The sequence below is a fragment of the Carlito syrichta genome, unplaced genomic scaffold, assembly GCF_000164805.1.
Source record: "Carlito syrichta isolate Samal-C Ts95f unplaced genomic scaffold, Tarsius_syrichta-2.0.1 Scaffold301645, whole genome shotgun sequence".
Classification (NCBI taxonomy): domain Eukaryota; kingdom Metazoa; phylum Chordata; class Mammalia; order Primates; family Tarsiidae; genus Carlito; species Carlito syrichta.
The window spans coordinates 402,874-422,613 of NW_007245741.1; the positions used below are offsets into that span (position 1 = coordinate 402,874).

General features: G+C 36.6%; 1 protein-coding gene across 3 annotated transcripts in view; it reads left to right on the top strand.

The window, feature by feature from the left end:
* Nucleotides 1-19,740, top strand: part of CARMIL1 (capping protein regulator and myosin 1 linker 1) — a 361,962-nt gene that overhangs the window by 267,317 nt on the left and 74,905 nt on the right. For all 3 annotated transcript variants that reach the window (XM_008055062.2, XM_021710921.1, XM_021710920.1), the window contains 2 exons: nucleotides 2,727-2,825; nucleotides 18,670-18,798. In XM_008055062.2, coding sequence (XP_008053253.2) covers nucleotides 2,727-2,825; nucleotides 18,670-18,798 — 228 coding nt within the window. The remainder of the gene's footprint in view (nucleotides 1-2,726; nucleotides 2,826-18,669; nucleotides 18,799-19,740) is intronic.

Below are 19,740 nucleotides of genomic sequence, written 5' to 3' on the forward strand. Positions count from 1 at the left end.
CGTGGGCTCAGGCAATTCACTCACCTCGACCTCCCAAAGTGCGAGATTACAGGCTGAGCCACCAAGCCCAACCAGAGCATTTGTAAATGTGTATTGCAAACACTAGAAAAAGCAATAAAATTTTTTAAAAGAAGTATAAGAGAGAAGAAAAATATATTCATATAAAATGCTTGTTTAAGATGAGAGAAGGCATAAAAGAGAAGATGATAAAGGAAGAAACAAAGAATGAATATAATCAGTAGAAAACATTTACAAACATGGTAGATATGAGTTCTACTATATGAGGACACATTTAACAGTTCAGAAAATTGAAAACAGTTACAGAAAATAGAAACCAGGGACAAAGGAGGGTGCATTATGTTAACTGTAAAAATTGTGCTTTTTAAATAAAAAATTGGTGACTTTAAAACTCATGCTTATAAGTTTTTCTTATAATGTGCTCTTCTATATTCAAGTTTTCATATTAATAGATATCTGTCTTCTGGAAGGAATATGACTAATTACTTTTACTCTACAGAAGAAAATAATACTGTGATGAATACACTTAAAAAAAAGATTCCTTTGCTTAAATATAGATTTTTTTCCCTCCTTCTTGTGTTGCTACTATTTTCAGCAGTGAGACTAGAGATGTGTTACTAACTCCAGTTAACTCTCAGCTCACTCTCTGTTGTCCAGAGTGTCCAGTGAACATCATGATGATGGTTTTTTGGGTCCTCCCCTTTCCATTTGAGCTTAGCCGGACCCTCAGTCCTTAACCAGCAGGAGGTGGGTTTTCTGAAGTGGTGCATGTAGGGAAAGCTTACCCGTTTAATCTAAGATGTGAGTAATTTCACTGGTGAAATGTACATGACTGATATTAAAGTCACTCGAAAATTGTTATTCTTTCTTGCCCTGGAGCTGATTTTTAGAAACAAATTTTGAGTACTATTTTTCTAAAAAATTCCTTCCTGGCTTAAATCTTTAGAGCACAATGGGTACTTCTAAGGAAAGGTCTCGAAAGGCATGAGCCAGCCTGTGTGCACTGCCTGTGTGTGAGATGAACCTCCTGAATAAATCAACTACTCTCAGACCCAGACCATAGCCAGTGCTCTGTGAGGTCAAATGTAAAAGAACAAATTAAAAGCAAAAGGACTGGAAGCTGGGTGATGGTGTGTACCTGTCATGTTTCGGGCAAGAATCTTGCTAGCAAAAAATTTTACGTTGATGATCATGTCACCTTGAAAAGAGTACTTCTTGAGAAACAGCAAGAGAAAGTGAATGTAATATACTGTATTGTGTCAAGGTATTAATGCGTCATTTTGATGATGTTTCATTTCAGGGATCTTTTTATAATTTCTTCATTTATGCTTAATGGAATTGTACATTTTGTTCTGCTTTATAGTTTCCAGGGATGATGGTAGTTATAGCCTGTATTTTAATTGTTCCTAATTGGTACTAAGTAGTAGTCATTTTAGCATATGGAAAATTAAAATGAAAATATACTAATACTTAGAGCTTCACAGTTATTAGAAGTTCTTAACCAGGGAACTCTTGTGACAAATTAAAAGCCAAGTGGTTAACTGATGTTATTAAAAACAAAATAAGTTAAAAAAAAAAGATGGTACAATTTACCCACCTCAAATTATTGTTTAAAATATATTTTTATAGGAATACATCATTCCTAATAGTTAACCTTGCATTTTTTTGTTCAATGTCTTTCATTGCATATTGTTCTTAAATGCTTTATTTCAATAGTTATCATTTGTGGATTTGTATTTCTTATAGAAGATTTTCTATGCATAAAAATCAGATGGTTTGCTGGGTGTGGTGGCTCATACTGTAATTCCAGCACTTTGGGAAGCCGAAGTGTTTAAGACCAGCCTAGGCAAGAGGGGGAGACCTTGTCTCTACAAAAACTTAAAAATTAGCTGGGCGTGGTGGTATGTACCTGTAGTCTTAGTTACTTGGGAGGCTGAGGCAGAAGGCTGAGACTGCACCCAGGAGGTCAGTGCTGCAGTGAGCCATCATCGTATCACTGCATTCTAGCCTGGGCGACAGAGTAAAATTCTCAAAAAATAAAATAAAATAAAAATACAGATCAAGGTGCTTCAAGGTTTCTCTGTGGAAGTCAATTTTCTTATTTGCTATAAGTTTATTAAAATCAGTTCTGTTTTTAAAAAAATTATGAAAATTAGATGGAGTAACAAAATTAGTATATGTCTGTGAGTTTTGCCAGTCTGTATTCTTCACATTTTATAGCTATTTTCTTTCTCTGTTTCTCTCACCTTAAGAGAAGGAATTTTCTAAATGCTGGTAGATTCTATGACTCAAATAAAGATAAGCGGTTCAGAGAGTACCATCTACACTCCTTGGGGATATTTATTTAACTTCAGAACTGTGGGATAGTTAAAAATTTATGAGTGAGAAGCATTGAGATTGTGTGCAGAAAAGTGATGAAAAGTCACAAGATGGGGACTCTAACCCTGCAGACAATTAAATATTGGCTTATTTTTGTCGACTACTGAGCCATATAAAAATTACCCCAATTACCTGCAAGTTGAATTTCTAAGAACACCAGGAATAAATCATAATGAAAGCCATTTTCCCCATCCCATATGTTTTGTGGGTCAAGGATGTGTGTATTAGCGTTTTGGTTTTTAAGTTCAGCAACTGACTGTATTCCTTACAAATTTATCCTCTGCTGAATTGAAATATGTTCTTAAGGGATACTTGTGTTTAATTTCCAGATAGAAAATTATCTGCTAAGGAATCACGAGACTAGAAAATACCTTCAAGAGCAGGCCTACCGTCTACAGCAGGGTATCGTCACTAGCACCACCCAGCAGGTAAGCAAGCACCTGTGATTTTTCTCCTTCTACTCTTAGCTGACCCTTCTGAGAGCAAAGGACTTCTCTCACTTGAATCATTTCCAATGGGACAGTAAGAACTAATTTCTGAAAATGACAACAAATTTAAGTAGAATTTGAGGGAGGAATGTATGGGCTAATTCTAATGCTAAATAGGTACTTTTAATTGTTGGTGATTTTGTGCTTTGTATATAGCCAGTAAAATGAATTTAAAGTTTATGTTGAAATATTAGGAGCTTTTAATTATAATAGATAATACAATCTGACAGTGATCAAATTTGCTACTTTGGGGACATTCTGTTTCTTTCTCTCTACTCCTTTCGAATTCCATGAGTAGGATACAAATTCCCACATTCTTCTGAATAAAGTTTGTTGAATAGTAATTAACACATGCTGAAGAAAAACAGAGGCGTTTTCCTCTTTTTCCCTTATTTCTCTTCTTTCTACCCAACTGTAGAGAGGAAAAAATTAATTACACTCGTAATGAAAGTGTGAAGTATTTTCCTTCAAAAATTAACTAAAACTGAGGATCATATAGTATTTGAAGAAAATAATTAGTGTATAAAAGAAAGAGCAAGTTAAAGGAACTGAACTCAGATAATTTGGAGTACACCAGAGGGATTTAAAAAAATTATAATTAGTAATTAGTTTAGTGGAACTAGAGAGAATGCTCTGTCAATAAAATAAGAGTAGGCAGCTATGAACAAGAGTAGTCAGAGAACAAGAAACAGTGCTTAGCAACTGTAATACAGAATTAAATAAACGAATAGGACATATACTAAATTGCTCCTCTGGAAGAAAAAGTGGAGAAAATCTTTATAGCAAAAAAGACAAAGATGACAAATATGAGAGAAAAGTAAGTGAAATGGTAAAGATATAAAAAGACCAACCACCTTCTAATAGGAGCTCTGAAATAGAAGATGACAGATATTAGCAGAAAATCATTTCACATGAGTCTTGGGATTGATATAACCCACTGGAATTGATCAGAATGAATGGGCTAAAAGACCTATGCCTAGATATACCCTGGAGAAATCTCAGCACACTTAGGAGAAAGAAAACAAATCTTCATAAGTTCTAGAGAGAATGAATGGGCTATCTTACAAGGTAACTAGAATCAATTCTTAGCATCAACCCCAATTACTAGAAGCATATGAGGTAATGCCATTTTAGTTTAGAGAGGGATTTATTTTAAACCAAGAATTCTCTACCTAGCCATTGTTTCCATCAGATATGAGGACAGAGTAAACATATTTTCAGACTCAGAAATTTTACTCCTATATACCCTGTATGACAAAAGTTACGTGAGTACATTCTTGACAAGAAAGTATATTATATGAGGTACAAAATAGGAACTGGTAACAGAAATGACATTATAGAAGTTATAAAAGCTGAAAGAAAGTTTTTAAAGTTTGCTATTTTAGGACAATCTCCTTTGAGCTGCAGGGTTTAAGAGACACAGGATTGCATGTGTTTCTTTTGGGGCCCCATAATTATGATTTTGTAACTCCATTTTAGAGGGCTTAAATTTTGATATTGCCTTAGGCAAAAAGGGCATACTTAACTATGGCTATATGAAAGAATATAAATGTTGAAAAACTTGAAAACATAAAGGTAATGAAATTAACTAAGAAATTGAAGAGGGAAAACCTTGAATGGTAGTATAAGTATGTTAAATTTTTAGTTTTTATTTTGCAGAGTCAGCTACTATTTTCTATAATTTATAAATCAGAAATATAAAAATAAGTATAGTTAAATCTAAAATGGAAGGCACCCAGAAGAATTGAAGAAATAAAGCTTCAAAAGTGCTTATCTGAAGATTGAAAGGAACTGATAGGGAAATTTTTGTCATTTTAGACCATATTGTATGGTTTGCATTGTTTTCTTATCTTCTGCAGATATCATAAAAATTTTTGTTTTTGCTTTTTTAAAAAAAAAAAAAAAAAGAGTGAAAGAAAGATGTCCATAATAAAAATGTCGTATAATATTCTAATTAGGTAAAATATGGATGACAGCATAGATACACATAGAGATTTGTGAGAAGCTTTTCATTAAATGTTAATGATGGTCATCTCAGGCAGTGTGATTAGGTGCATTTTGTTCTCGTATACTTCCCAGTATGGTTTGAGTGTTTTCTAGTAAACACGTATTAAGTAAGTAAGAAGAAGTAAATCAACATGTGTTTTTAAAAAATAGTTGTGCTAGTGAATTAGCAGGATTTTTGAGAAAGAAACCATTATTTTGACCTTACCAGTGCCTTAAAAATCTAATTTCTTTTTCTGCAAGAAACTCATATTAACCTAATACTTTGTGACTTACTGTTACTTCCTGGTTTTAGTGTTTAACATCAGAAACAAGGAGAGTTACATTGGAAACTTTGTTTTGTGTTCCTTTGTGATCTACATAATGCAGGCTTCTTCTCGTAATATAATATCTTTCAAACTTTTTCCCTAATTCAGAGGGGATTTTGCCCATCCAAAAAAATTACTGCAGCAACTTTTAAAACTTATTCTTAAAAGTATGTTTCATCAATTGAGAGAAAATTGTACACAGGAGAGGTATGTGGATGTTTAATTCTGCATAGATGACATTATTCTGAATTATTTGAGTCATTAGGTATTTAGGAGGTATATTGCCACCTTTTCACTTAGAGAATTTCTTAGGACATTATGATTAATAGTTTTCAGACTTTAATAATTTTTAGTCACTTCAGGAGAGATTTACCTTGAAGTTTCCAGAAAGAATAGATCCTCTGTGATTAATGATTCTGCCATCTCCTTAGCCAGCCATCATTCTCAGGTAACACTGAAGGCAGTAAAATATTATATTGTTTTGTTTTGTTTTTTGAGTCAGAGTCTTACTCTGTCACCCAGGCTGGAGTGCAGTGTTGTGATCAGGGCTCACTGTGGCTTCCACCTCCTAGGCTCAGGTGATCCTTCTGCCTCTGTCTCTAGAGTAGCTAGAACTACAGGCATGTGCCACCATGCCTGACTAAAATTTTCTGAGTTTTTGTACAGACAAGGTCTTGCCAAGTTGTCCAGGCTGGTCTTGCAGGTGTGAGCTGCTATACCCGGGCCATAATATTTTTTTTTTAATTTTTTTTTCTGGGTTGGAGTCTCACTCTGTTGCCCAGGCTGGAGTGCAGTGGCATGCTCATGGCCACCATAGCCTTGACTTGCTGGTATCAGGGCGTCCTTCTACATCAGCCTTCCAAGTAGCTGGAACCATAGGTGCGTGTCACCACATTCGCCTAATTTTTTGATTTATTGTAGAGACGAGGTCTTGCCAAATTGTTCAGGTTGGTCTCGAACCCCTGGACTCAGGCAATCCTCTTGCCTTGGCCTCCCAAAATCCTGGGATTACAGGAGAAAGCCACCACACCCAGCCAAGAATGTTTTAATGAAACATTGAAGTCCCATAACTGTTCATGTATTTACTTTTGTTTGTTGATTTTGATTAGGAAAGATTTTTATAAGACTCAATATTCTACTACTTTTTACCCTATCTCTTCCATCTGATAAAGCCTCTTAATCAGGAGGCATCAAACCTTTTTGTAAAAAGCCATACGATAAATATTTTAGGATTTGGAGCCCATAGGGACTCTGTTACAACTACTCAACTCTGCTTTTGTGGAGTGAAAGCAGCCACAGACAATATATGAAAGACAGCATTGCTGTTATGAAAAAACTGTACTTACAGTTAAAAACAGGTCCAGAATTGCCTCTCGTTTCCCAGGTTCTTCTTTTTTTTCCTTCTTCTTTTTCTTTATTTTTAAAGATATGGGGTACAATTCAGGGTTAGGTATACAAATGTTCATTATGCAGGTACCCTTGTTGATGAGGTATGACCCTTCCTCCCCTGGCAGTTTCCCTCAACTGCCAATCCCACCCCTGCTCCCCTGGCAGTTTCCCACTACTGCCAGTCCATTTCTTACAGTTTTATGATAATTAATTGTTCAAGGTTCGCTTGTGAGTGAGAATATATGGTACTCTGTTCTTTGTTTCTGTGATAGATCACTGAGTATGATAGACTCCAAATCCATCCAAGTTGCTGCGAAGTCCATATGTTTGTCCTTCTTTATGGCTGAATAATATTCTATTGTGTATATGTACCACATTTAAAAAAATCCAGTCCACCTTTGATGGGCAGCATGGTTGGCTCCATGTTTTTGCTATTGTGAATAGAGCTGCAACACATATACGTGTGCAAGTATCTTTTTTGTAGAATGATTTGAGTTCCTCCGGGTATATTCCCAATAGGGTGATTGCTGGGTCATATGGAAGATCAATTTCTAGTTCTTTCAGAAATCACCACACTGCCTGTCAAGGAGGTTGCACTAGTTTGCATTCCCACCAGCAGTGTAGAAGGCTCTTCTCTTACATCTTCTCACCCTAAAAAAAAGTAGTGTTACTGCTTAGAGCTATTTGCTTAGCATATTCACTTTCCTCTCTTTCCTATGCAGATTATTGTGTTACAGGTCATACTTCTTTGCTACCCACTCACTTTGTAACCTTTGGAATATGGCCTCAGTTCCTATTTATCTATCTACTGAAATGACTCTCTCGATGGTTTCCTTGTCATCAAGTTCAGGGTCCTTTTCTCCTTCTTCATCTTTTGATTAAAGGAAAAATATAGATAGTAATGAATGTGGGTTCCCAATTCAGGTTATCACAGATTTAAATCCAGGCTCTGCTTGCTTCATTCCCTGAGGAGAGAGTGAGAGAGGTGGCTCAGCAGGAGAGACCTGATTAGAGGAACAATTACGGAGCCTGCCACAAGAGAGCGGGTTTTGTTTGTTTGTTTGTTTGTTTTTGGTTTTTAAATGTTCAATTATTTTTTTAATTGAAAAAATTGTTTTGACTGTTCATCTATTTTTAAAATATTTTTCCTTTGTGCATGAATGTGTATGTGAGGATTTGATCTGCATCCCCCCCAAACATTTTTTTTTTAATTTTTGTTTTCTTTTTCTGTTCCTTTCTTCTTTTATTTGTTGTTTCTGTTTATGTGTGTGTGTGAATGACTGAAAGTTCATCTTTTGATTTTGTTGTAGTTGTTGGTTTTTGTTCTTTTGGACCTTTTTGATATTCATTTTTTTTTATGGTTTAAAGGGTATGCCAATAGATGTGTGAGGGTTCGACCTGAATCCCTTTTTTTTATTTTCCTTCGGTCTTTCTGTTTTTCTTCTCTATTCACTTTGTGCTAGGCATGTGTGTATGTTTAGTTTTCTTGGGGGTCTTTTTGTTGCTGATAGTTTTGTTTTGCTTTGTTGTTATTCCAGTTTGTTTTGGAGTGTGTGTGTGTGTGTGTGTGTGTGTGTGTGTGTTCAATTGCTTTTGCATTGGTTTCTGCTTTGCATCATCATACAGAGTGGTAGTGGGGATTGGGTCTCAGGGGACACATACCACAATATGTGAACATTTTAATTTGCAAGTAGTATCTGATTCCTAGCACCCCATTCCCCACTTTATTTGAATTTCAAAAACTACAAGAGGCGCCAGACTTCCCATCCACCATCCTGTTTCAAAATAGAACAAATCCAGAGCCCAGATCAGGGAAGAATAGGAATCTGAGCAAATGTCAGAAGGGAAAGCCTCTCTCACTGACACTGAATAACAGAACTAAAGAGAAGAACAAGAGATCTGTCACAAATGAGGAAAAACCAAAGGAAGACCTCAGGAAATTTCAAGTGTACCAAAGACAAAACTCCTGAAAAATCAGACCCTGGTGCCCAAACAATGGAAGTCACCAAAGACTGTCCCCAGAGTATGACAGGGATTAGGGAATGGTTGGAAAGAGTGAATAGGACTTAAGAAAGACAAGGTGCAACCCTGAAAGAACTTGTAACAGAGATTTTGGTAATAAAAAATTTCATCCAGGAAATAAATAACAAGGTGACAAGCATGGGAGGCAGAATTAATCTAGCTGAAGAAAGAATCTCAGAACTTGAAGACCAGAACATGGAATTAACCTGATCTGTAAAAAACATAGAAAGAAGACTCAGAAAGAAAGAACAAAGTCTACAAGATGTGCGATTATATCAAGAGGCTGAACTTACTCCTGATTGGTATCCCAGAAGAAGAAAGGGAAATGGAGAACATCCTGGAGTAAGTATTCTAGGAAGTAATCCAAGAAAGCTTTCCCCATCTCACCAGAGATGTGACCAGCCAAGCACAAGAGATACAAAGAACCCCCAGAAGACATCAAATGAGAAGACCAACCCCTAGAAACCTAGTAATTTGCCTAAACAAAGTAGACACAAAAGAAAAAATCCTAAAGGCAGCAAGAGAGAAAGGTCAGACTACCTACTGGGGAAAACCAATCAGAAGTGCAGCAGACCTATCAGCAGAAACATTACAAGCAAGAAGGGACTGGAGCCCTATATTCAGAGTACTCAAAACTAAACAGTTTAGACCAAGAATTTCTTATCCAGTCAAGCTCAGCTTCATCAGTGATGGAGAATTAAAATCCTTCCCAGACATCTAATCTCTAAGAGACTATGCAACTTCCAGACCAGCTCTACAGGAGACACTTAAAAAGGTATTAAGCACAGAAAAAAGAAGAAAAAGATTGAACACACACTTCCCAAGAGAACAGCAGAGCACAGAATCACCAGAGAATACAACGCAACAAGAAACTTAAAAACACATACATTAGCCGGGTTTGGTGGCTCAGCCTGTAATTCCGCGCCTTTGGGAGGCTGAGGTGAGTGGATTGCCTGAGCCTGCGGGTTCAGGACCTGCCTGGGCAACTCGGCGAGACCACATCTCTACAATAAATAAAAAAATTAACTGGGCATTGTAGCGGGCACCTGTAGTTCCAGTTACTTGGAAGCCTGAGGCAGAAGTATCGCCGGAATCCAGCAGGTTGAGGCTACAGTGGCCGCAAGCGACCACTGCACTCCAGTCTAGGTGACAGAGTGAGACTCCAACTCAAAAAAACCCCCAAAAAACCAAAAATACCACACACATTAACCCCAAGGCCAAAAGAAAACAAAGGAAAAACTCATGACAGGGTTAAACAATCATATTTCAATAATCAGCCTGAATGTGAATGGACTAAATGAACCACTGAAAAGACACAGAATGGCGAACTGGATAAGAAACCATGACCCAATTATTTGCTGCATCCAGGAGACTCATCTCACTTCAAGGGATACACACAGACTCAAAGTTAAAGGTTGGAAAACGAGTTTCCAAGCAAATGGATCACAAAAGAAGGCAGGAGTTGCAATCTTAATATCAGACAAAGCAATCTTTAAGCTATCAAAATTTTAAAAAGATGCAAAAGGACACTACATATTGATAAAATGTTCAATTCATCAACAAGAAATATCCATCCTAACCATATATGAACTCAACACAGGAGCACTAGCATTTATAAAGCAACTACTAAGTAAACTAAAAAAAGATATTGCCTCTAACACTATTATCGCAGGGGACTTGAATACCCTACTGATAGCCCTAGATAGATCGAGGCAAAAATCAACAAGGAGCTCCAGAACCTAAACTTGACACTTGACCAAATGAACTTAATAGATACCTACAGAATATTCCACCCAACCACTGGATATTCATCCTACTCATCACCACATGGAACATACTCCAAGATTGATCACATCCTTGGCCATAAATCAAGCATAAACAAATTCCATAAGGTTGTAATCTTGCCATGCACATTCTCAGACCACAGTGGAATAAAAATAAATATCAACACCAACAACATTGCCCCAAAGCCCACAAAGACATGGACACTAAGTAGCCTGATGCTGAACAACTACTGAGTCAACACTGAAATCAAAGCAGATATTGAATGGTTTCTGGAAAAACATGAAAATGAATTAACATCTTATCAAAACCTGTGGGATGCCCTGAAAGCAGTTCTCAGAGGGGAATTTATATCTCTCCGAGCACACATCAAGAAAACAGAAAGATCAGAAGTTGAGAACCTAACAAATCACCTAAGGGAGCTGGAAAGAGAAGAGCACCAAAACCCCAACCTTAGCAGAAGAATCCAAATCACAAAAATAAGAGCCCAAATACAGGACATAGAAGATAAAAATATCATAGAAAACATCAACAAAACAAAAAGCTGGTTCTTTGAAAGAATTAACAAGATTGATGGGCCCCTAGCCAGTATGACCAAGAAAAAGAGAGAAAAAGCCCAAATAAACAGAATCAGAAATACAAAAGATCAAATCAGCTGACCCTGAGGAAATAAAACAGATTATCAGAGATTACTATGTACACCTATATGGAAACAAACTTGATAACCTAAATGAAATGGAGGACTTTCTGATATCACACAACCTCCCCAGGTTGAAACAAGAGACATTGAGACACTAAATAGACCAATAACAACCCAGGAGATCCACTTTGTCATACAAAAACTACCTACCAAATAAAAGCCCTGAACCGAATGGCTTTCCAGAAGAATTCTACAAAACGTACAAGGAGGAGCTGATACCAATCCTACTGAAGGTATTCTAGGCAATTGAGAAAGATGAAATTCTCCCCAAATCATTTTACAAAGCTAACATCACACTGATACCCCAAACGGGTAAAGATCCAACAAAAAAAGAGAACTACAGGCCAATATACCTTATGAACATAAATGCAAAAATCCTCAACAAGATTCTAGTAAATTGGATCCAAAAGTACATCTCAAAAATCATCCACCATGACCAAGTAGACTTCATCCCCAGGATGCAGGGCTTGTTCAACATTCGCAGGCCCATAAATGTAATTAAATACATCAACAGATGTAAAAACAAGAACCACATGAGTATATCATTGGGTTCAGAAAAATTTTTTGATAAAATACAGCATCCCTTCTTGATAAAAATCCTCAAACACCTAGGTATAGAAGGAACATACCTCAAAATATTAGGGGCCATCTATGATAAACCCACAGCTAACATACTGCTAAATGAACAGAAACTGGAAACATTTCCCCTGAAAACTGGAACAAGACAAGACTGCCTACTCTTACCCCTCTTGTTCAATGTTGTATTGGAAGTCCTAGCTCGGTCAATTAGGCAAGAGAAGGAAATCAGAGGTATCCAAATAGGAAAAGAGGAAGTCAAGTTATCCCTCTTTGCTGATGATATGATCCTATAACTTGAAAATCCAAGAGAACATGTCAAAAACCTGTTTGCGCTGGTAAACGACTTTGCCAGTGTCTCAGGGTACAAAATAAATATGCAAAAGACAGTTGCGTTCCTATATACCAACAACAAGCAGACAGAGACCAAAATTAAAAGCACAATCCCATTCACAATAGCCAAAAAAAAAAGAAAGAAAAAAAGAAAGAAATACCTCAGTGTCTTCCTAACCAGAGAAGTGAAAGACCTTTACAATGAGAATGACAAAATGTTACTCAAAGAAATACAAGAAGACACAAACAAATGGAGAAATATTTTATGCTCATGGGTAGGAAGAATGTCAACATTGTTAAAATGTCCATCCTACCAAAGGCAATCTACAGATTCAATGCAATACCCATTAAGTTACCGACATGATTCTTCTCAGACCTGGAAATGACAATACAGAAATTCATATGGAAACATAAAAGACCACAAATAGCCAAAACAACCCTTAGCAAACGAAACAAAGCAGGAGGTATCATACTTCCAGACTTCAAACTTTACTGTAAGGCTACAGTGTTCAAAACAGCCTGGTATTTGTACAAGAACAGGCCCAAAGACCAGTGGAACAGGACAGAGATTCTGGAAGCAAAGCCTCAATTCCTCAACCAACTCATCTTTGACAAAATCTCCAACAACCACCACTGGGGAGAGGAGACCCTATTCAGTAAATGGTGCTGGGACAACTGACTGACCACATGCAGAAGATTGAAACAGGACCCCTACCTATCTACCACCTAACCCCAGTAAGAATGGTCATCACTAATAAAACAAACAACAACACATGCTGGTGAGGATGTGGAGAAAAGGGAATGCTTCTACACTGCTGTTGGGATTGCAAACTAGTGCAACCTCTTTGGAAGACAGTGTGGCAATTTCTGAAAGAAGTAGAAATTGACCTTCCATATGACCCAGCATTTCCCCTATTGGGAATATACCCAGAGGAACTCAAATCATTCTACAAAAAAGATACCTGCACATGTATATGTGTTACAGCTCTATTCACAATAGCAAAAACATGAAACCAACCATGTTGCCCATTGAAGCTGGATTGGATAAAGAAAATGTGGTACATATACACAATGGAATATTATGCAGCCATAAAGAGGAACAAATATATGGTCTTTGCTGCAACTTGGATGGATTTGGAGTCGATCATACTCAATGATCTATCACAGAAACAAAGACCAGAGTACCATATGTTCTCACTCATAAGCTGACCGTGATCAATTATAATACTATAAGAAAGTGTTTGGCAGTAATGGGAAATTGTTGGAGGGACGTGGGATTGGCAGTTGAGGGAAACTGCTAGGGGAGGGAGGGGCATAACTCACCAACAAGGGTACCTGCATAATCAATGTTTGTATACCTAACCCTGAATTGTAGCCCACATCTCTATAATAATAATAATAATAATAATAATATTATTAATAATAAACTCAGGCTCTGCTATTCCCTAACTGTGTGAATTTATGTTAAGCCATTTGCTAACCTCTTTAAGCTTCAGTTTTTTCATCTGTATAATGGGAATGGTGTTAATATACTGTGAGGATTCAGTGAAATAATGCTTGAAAAGTATTTGGCTCCTCATCAAAACCTTATTATCATGATTATTACTGACCTTTCCATCTTTCTTAAAACTCAGTTCTCAGTTCATTTGGCAGTGTGACATGCTGAATAGCTTTCTGCTGATCTTGTGTTTTATCTGCCTCCTTTCTGTACAACTTTTTCTCTTTTCAGCTCCCAAGTGCAACATTTTTTCAAGGCTTTGCACTTAGTGTTCTTTCCCTTTGCTATCTAATCTACTTCTCTCATTTGTGGATGACATCTAGATCTGTCCCTTCAGTTTCTGTTTCTTTTCAGAGAGCTCTGTCTTTTCAATTAAATTTTTAGCATATTTACCGCTATGGCCTTCTGAGATATCAGAGTCATTAAGACCAAACTCATCCTTTTAAACTCCCCATTTTGCCATTTTTCTCAGTGACATCATCATTCACTGAGGTAGACCCCTTAGAGTCATCTCGTACTCTTTATTTGCTTTCCTCATCCAGTGCCTATTATGCCTTGTTCTTTGAGAACTCTTTTGCATCCATGTTTTTCTTTCAAATTCTACTATTAGTCCTCTTACTATGGTTTTTTATTGTTTTGTTTTGTTTTTTTTTTTTTTTACTAACTTCTTCCTATTTCCTTTTTTTTTTTTAACAACAATAAATTTTTCCATCTTGGATGTCTCCTCTGCTTCCCATAGCCCATATCTTTTGTATCAGAGAAGCTGAGCCACTGCAGGTGTTATTAACCCAGGGATTTCTAGACCCTCACAACTGTGGGAGGAACTGGGAAAGTAGTGCTTTGTGCCTTAGACACTCATTCAACCTTTTAGCCTGTGCTGGAGTCCATACCGTCTTATCTTCACTTAACATTCCAATTTGATCTCCCAGTATATGATACTTCCGTTTCTAACCAGGAAGTAGGAATCACACATGTCTGGGTGTGCTACTGCTTGAGTTCATTCTTTTGCTTAAAATTTCCTTGTCTTTTCTCATTATGTAGAAATCTTTTAGGACCCAGCTAAAATGTTATCTTCAACCTCGGCTAGGTGTGATTCCTCCTTTGGCTGAAATTTTTCAGATGTTTCTGTCATTCATTTATCAATGATAAATGATAAAGTATTTATCAATGATGAATGCTTATAAGCATCTGTGATATGGCAGGCACCATTGTAGAAAATAAGAATTCAGCAGTGAAGAAAATAAAATGTTCATGTCTTTATGGATATTATATTATGCAGCACTTTATATCTTGTGCTACCGTTAATTGTGAATATTTCTTTTCACTTCTGGTTTTGATGTTGCTTAATGACAAGGGGTATATTTTATTTAGGACTGTATCTCCTCTGTGCCAGGTGTCCAGTATATCTCTCTTGAATTAACTGAAGAAATAGGCAGGAAAAAGATAAAAATTTCTATGAATAGGCTGTTTGCTGGAACTAAGAACAGTTGTGACAACTGTTGGTCACAACTTTTGTTGCGCGCTACCAAAGATAATATTTATTACTGATAGTTTTAAGTCCTACACTTGGGTTTAATAGCTTGATATATTTGAAAAAGTCTAAGTAGGTTTAAAATAAATGTGCAAAATGTGCAAAATGTGCAGTCACATTTCTTTACATCAACAATAAACAAACAGAAATCCAAATAAAAAGCACAGTCCCATTCACAATAACCACACACAAAGAAATGAAATACCTTGACATCTTCCTAACCAGAGATGTGAAAGACCTTTACAATAAAAACTACAAAACACTGCTCAAGGAAATCAAAGATGATACAAACAAATGGAAAAATATTCCATGCTCATGGATTGGAAGAATCAGCATTGTTAAGATGTCTATCCTACCCATAGCAATCCACAGATTTAATGCAATACCTATTAAATTACCAGCAGCATTCTTCTCAGACCTGGAAAGGACAATACAGGAATTTATATGGAAACATAAATGACCATGATCAGCCAAAACAATCCTCAGAAAAGAAAGAAAAAAGCGTGAGGCATCATGCTCCCAGACTTTAAGCTTTATTATAAAGCGACAATAATCAAAACAGCCTGGTATTGGTACAAGAACAAGCATATAGACCAATGGAACAGGATAGAGATTCCAGAAGCAATTCTGGAATTCCTTAACCAACTCATCTTCAACAAAGCCTCCACCACCAACTACTGGGGAGAGGGGAACCTGTTCAATAAATGGTGTTGGGAAAACTGGTTGTCCACTTGTAGAAGATTGGAACAAGATTAACCTATCACCATATACAAAAATCAACTCTAAACGGATCTAAGACCTAAACGTAAAACCCCAAACTATAAGAACCTTAGAAAATGTAGGAGACACCTTTGTGGAAATTTTAACAGGCAACCAATTCCTGATCAAAACCCCGTGTCCATGCCATAGAAGATAAGTTAGACAAGTGGAACCTCATCAAACTGACAAGCTTCTGCACAGCCAAAGAAACCATCAAGAAATCAGGGAGACAGCCCACAGAACTGGGAAAAATACTACCAACTGTATATCTGACAAAAGCCTAACATCTAGGATCTACAAGGAACTCAAATGTGCTGTAAAGAAAAAAACAGCTCCATTACAAAGTGGGCAAAAGATATATATAGACACTTCTCAAAAGAAGACATATGAGCAGCCAGCAAATATACGAAAAATGCTCAACCTCACTAGTCATCAAAGAAATGCAAATTAAAACCACTCTGAGATACTACATAACTCCAGTCAGAATGGCCATCATCAATAACTCAAAAAACAACAGATGCTGGAGAGGATGCAGGGAAAGGAGAATACATCTACACTGTTGGTTGAGAGTGTAAACTAATACAACTTCTGTGGAAAACAGTTTGGCGATTCCTAAAAGATCTTAAAATCGACCTTCCATATGACCCCTACTGGGAATATACCTGGAGGATCTCAAATCACTCTATGAAAAAGATTCTTTCACCTATATGTTTATTGCAGCATTGTTCAAAACAGCAAAAACTTTGAACTAACCATACTGCCCATTGAAAAAGGACTGGATAAAAAATGTAATACATATACATGATGGAATATTACACAGCCATAAAGAAGGACAAAATTATGAACTTCACAGCAACTTGGATGGACTTAGAGTCTATAATACTGAGCGATTTACCACAGAAACAAAGAACTAAAGTATCACATGTTCTCACTCATAGGTGGACCTTGAACAATTATCATAATACTGTAAGGAAAGGATTGCCAGTAGAGGGAAATCTACCTATTTATAAGTTACTTATTTGAATTGAAGAACTAAATTTTTATATTTCTTTTGGATGTTATTTTTTAAAAGTTCCATTTAAAGACTATTTTTGTTGAGCTAATTTCATCCCTCTCTCCTTGGTGAATGCTTAATGGCACACATTTAAGGAGTCTCTTTGGTATCTCATGCTTAAAGATGATCAGCTTTAATCTACTCCACATGCCTCTCAAATTAGCCTTTTCTGGCTCCAGATATATATCAGTTCTTTTCCTTGTGTGTGGTTGGTCTCTTGAAATTAAGTATTCATTTTTGGTGAGATATAAATTATTGGTGATCATTTTTGCTTCAGGAAGCACAGATCAATTCAATAGTTAGAAGAGTTAGAATTTACCTCAATCAAGACTTTTAAAAACATGGTTAACTCTATGCAGTGCATTGTGTAAATTCAGAAAGGTAAGATGTGATTCCTTCCTACAAGCTTAGATTTTAATCAGAGAGAAAATATGATATAAGAAGTGTAATTTGTATAACTCCTTTTTCCTATGGCACTCAAAATAGTTCACATACTTAGCCTCAATATCTTTTGCAGCAACAGGGGCTGTACTTAACATACATCAATACTGATATTACTGACCCTTTGTCAACAGAATAGGTGCTCTGAGTGATGTTATTTTACTGACTTGTCTTCATAATACACTAGAAAAGAAGATGGAGTAGACATTATGAACCTGATTTTACAAAGGAGGAAGACAAGAGAGATAGCAGTGCTGTAGCAAGGAGACATGTAATCAGACCTTAAGTCTTCTGAGTAGTGTAGTAAAGTTTCTATCATTTTGAAATTTATGTGGGAAGAAGGGCAGACTTTGTCTTCCTATAGTTGTGATATCAAATAATTCAAAATAGATAGTGAAGTCGGAATTTCACCAAAATATTGTTAGTTTGTCTCTTCTGCCAAATGAATTATCAGATAGAATGGAATTCTTGACATCTAAAGTCTTGAAGAATTAATAATTTTTTTAAGAACATGAAAGAGACTACCTACAGCTTTGATAAAAATATTGGAGAAACTTTTTAGGCCACACAGTGGTTAACTTCGCCCACCCCCAGACTTCTTGGCTTTCTCAATGCTTTTCGGTATAAGCACAAATATAGAAGAGCATAATCTTATCCTTCTATAATATTTTTTTCTACCATGGTGATCTACTATTTCCCTTTGTGTTTTATATTTATATCCATGAAACAATTGAAAATGATTCAGGTGTGATTAATCCAGGGAAGAGAGGGTCTTACTGGAATCGAAACTAGATATTATTAACTTTATATTTGCCCAAGTTAGTATAATAAACCTCAACTTGATTTTGTTTTTTTGGCGGCTCTTAATTTATATAGAACAGTTTTTTCAAAGGATGTTTTCGTTTCTATAATATTGAGGCCAACTGACTATGTGCATGATATTGTAGTCATTGTAACAGTCTCAACTTTGCATATTTTATTTCTCTGTTTCCTCAGTACCTAACTTAGTGTCTGATGCATAAAGGACACTCGTGAAAAGTTAATCAAGGAGAGTTACTATATAGCAAAATGAGAAGCTATATGATCCTTAATCACCAAGAAGTGTTTCCTTTTGTTCTACAGACTGCATTTCCTAAGGCAGGAAAGGAAACTAAAATGCCTTAAATGTTTTTCTGGAGTTAATGTTGCCAAAGGCTTCTTGCATGAGTAGCTAAAGCAAATTAATAATTGGCTATAAGCTGCATTCTCAAAGATTTCAGTTAGAAGAAGTTTCCATCCTCATGCATTCTGTGTTTCCTGAAGTTTTTTCATCATCCTTCATTCTCCGTTTCCTTCCATCTCAATATTGGTTGAACTGACTTGGATGCTCACTTTTTTCTTGGGGCAGATGATTGACAGAATATGTGTGAAAGTACAAGATCATCTCAACTCCTTACGAAATTGTGGGGGAGATGCTATCCAGGAAGATTTAAAATCAGCTGAACGGCTCATGCGTGATGCTAAGAATTCTAAAACGGTGAGTTTCCCTTAAGGAGCAATAAAAAGATTTTGTAAAATTCAGTTTTGAAAACCAATTCTGGGTTACTAACAAGAGGGAAATTGAACTGAATTAGTATTTGCCTCCTTTCTGTACCTGTGCTGATTACCAGTAATCACAGTGCAGAGTAAACAGCAGAGGGCCAGTGTGATTTACAGAGGGTGTGATTGGGCCCTGCATAACTGAGAGGAAGTTGTAGTTGAAATGAGTAATAACTCATTGAAAATTATTCTACTTTTAAGCTAAAAACATGAAACTCTTCTCTGTCACCATTAAAAGGAAGCTTCTCTCACATTAAACTTTGGTTCTCAAAGTGTGATTCAATAGAAAAAGAACTTAACTGTGGGTCAGAAAGACTAGGATCTGGTTTTGTTTTTGCTATTAGACTCACACCATCATTGCATGTCATGAGTATGAAGAACCTTGTAGATTAGCCAGATTCCCTTGTGGTGCAATGCAAAATATATATTTGGTCTTTGTTCCTAGTTCCTGGAACAGAGCTCCTAAAACCCTTGTAATTTCCTGAGTGAAAGGGGTGATAGGAGCATCTTTTTAATATTTTGTCTTTGTCCCTGTTTCCTGATGCAGAGCTTCTAAAACTTCTGTAATTTCCTGAGTGACAGAGATGATAGGAACATCTTTTGTCATTGATAACAAGCCCCTTTCACCACACCAGGGTTTGTCCTAATGAGATGACTCTTTGTGTACCTCTAGATAGCTTCAGGATAGTGGAGGTTGCCAGAGGAAACAGCCATGTGATTAGAGAGTTGAATCTTTCCTTCCCATCCCTGGACTTCCTGGGAGGGGAGAATAGTTGAAGATGAGTTCAGTCACCAGTGGCCAGTGATTTAATCTGTCATGTCTGTGTAATGGAGCCACCATAAGATCTCTAAACAGTGGGTTGAAAGAGCTTGATGAACT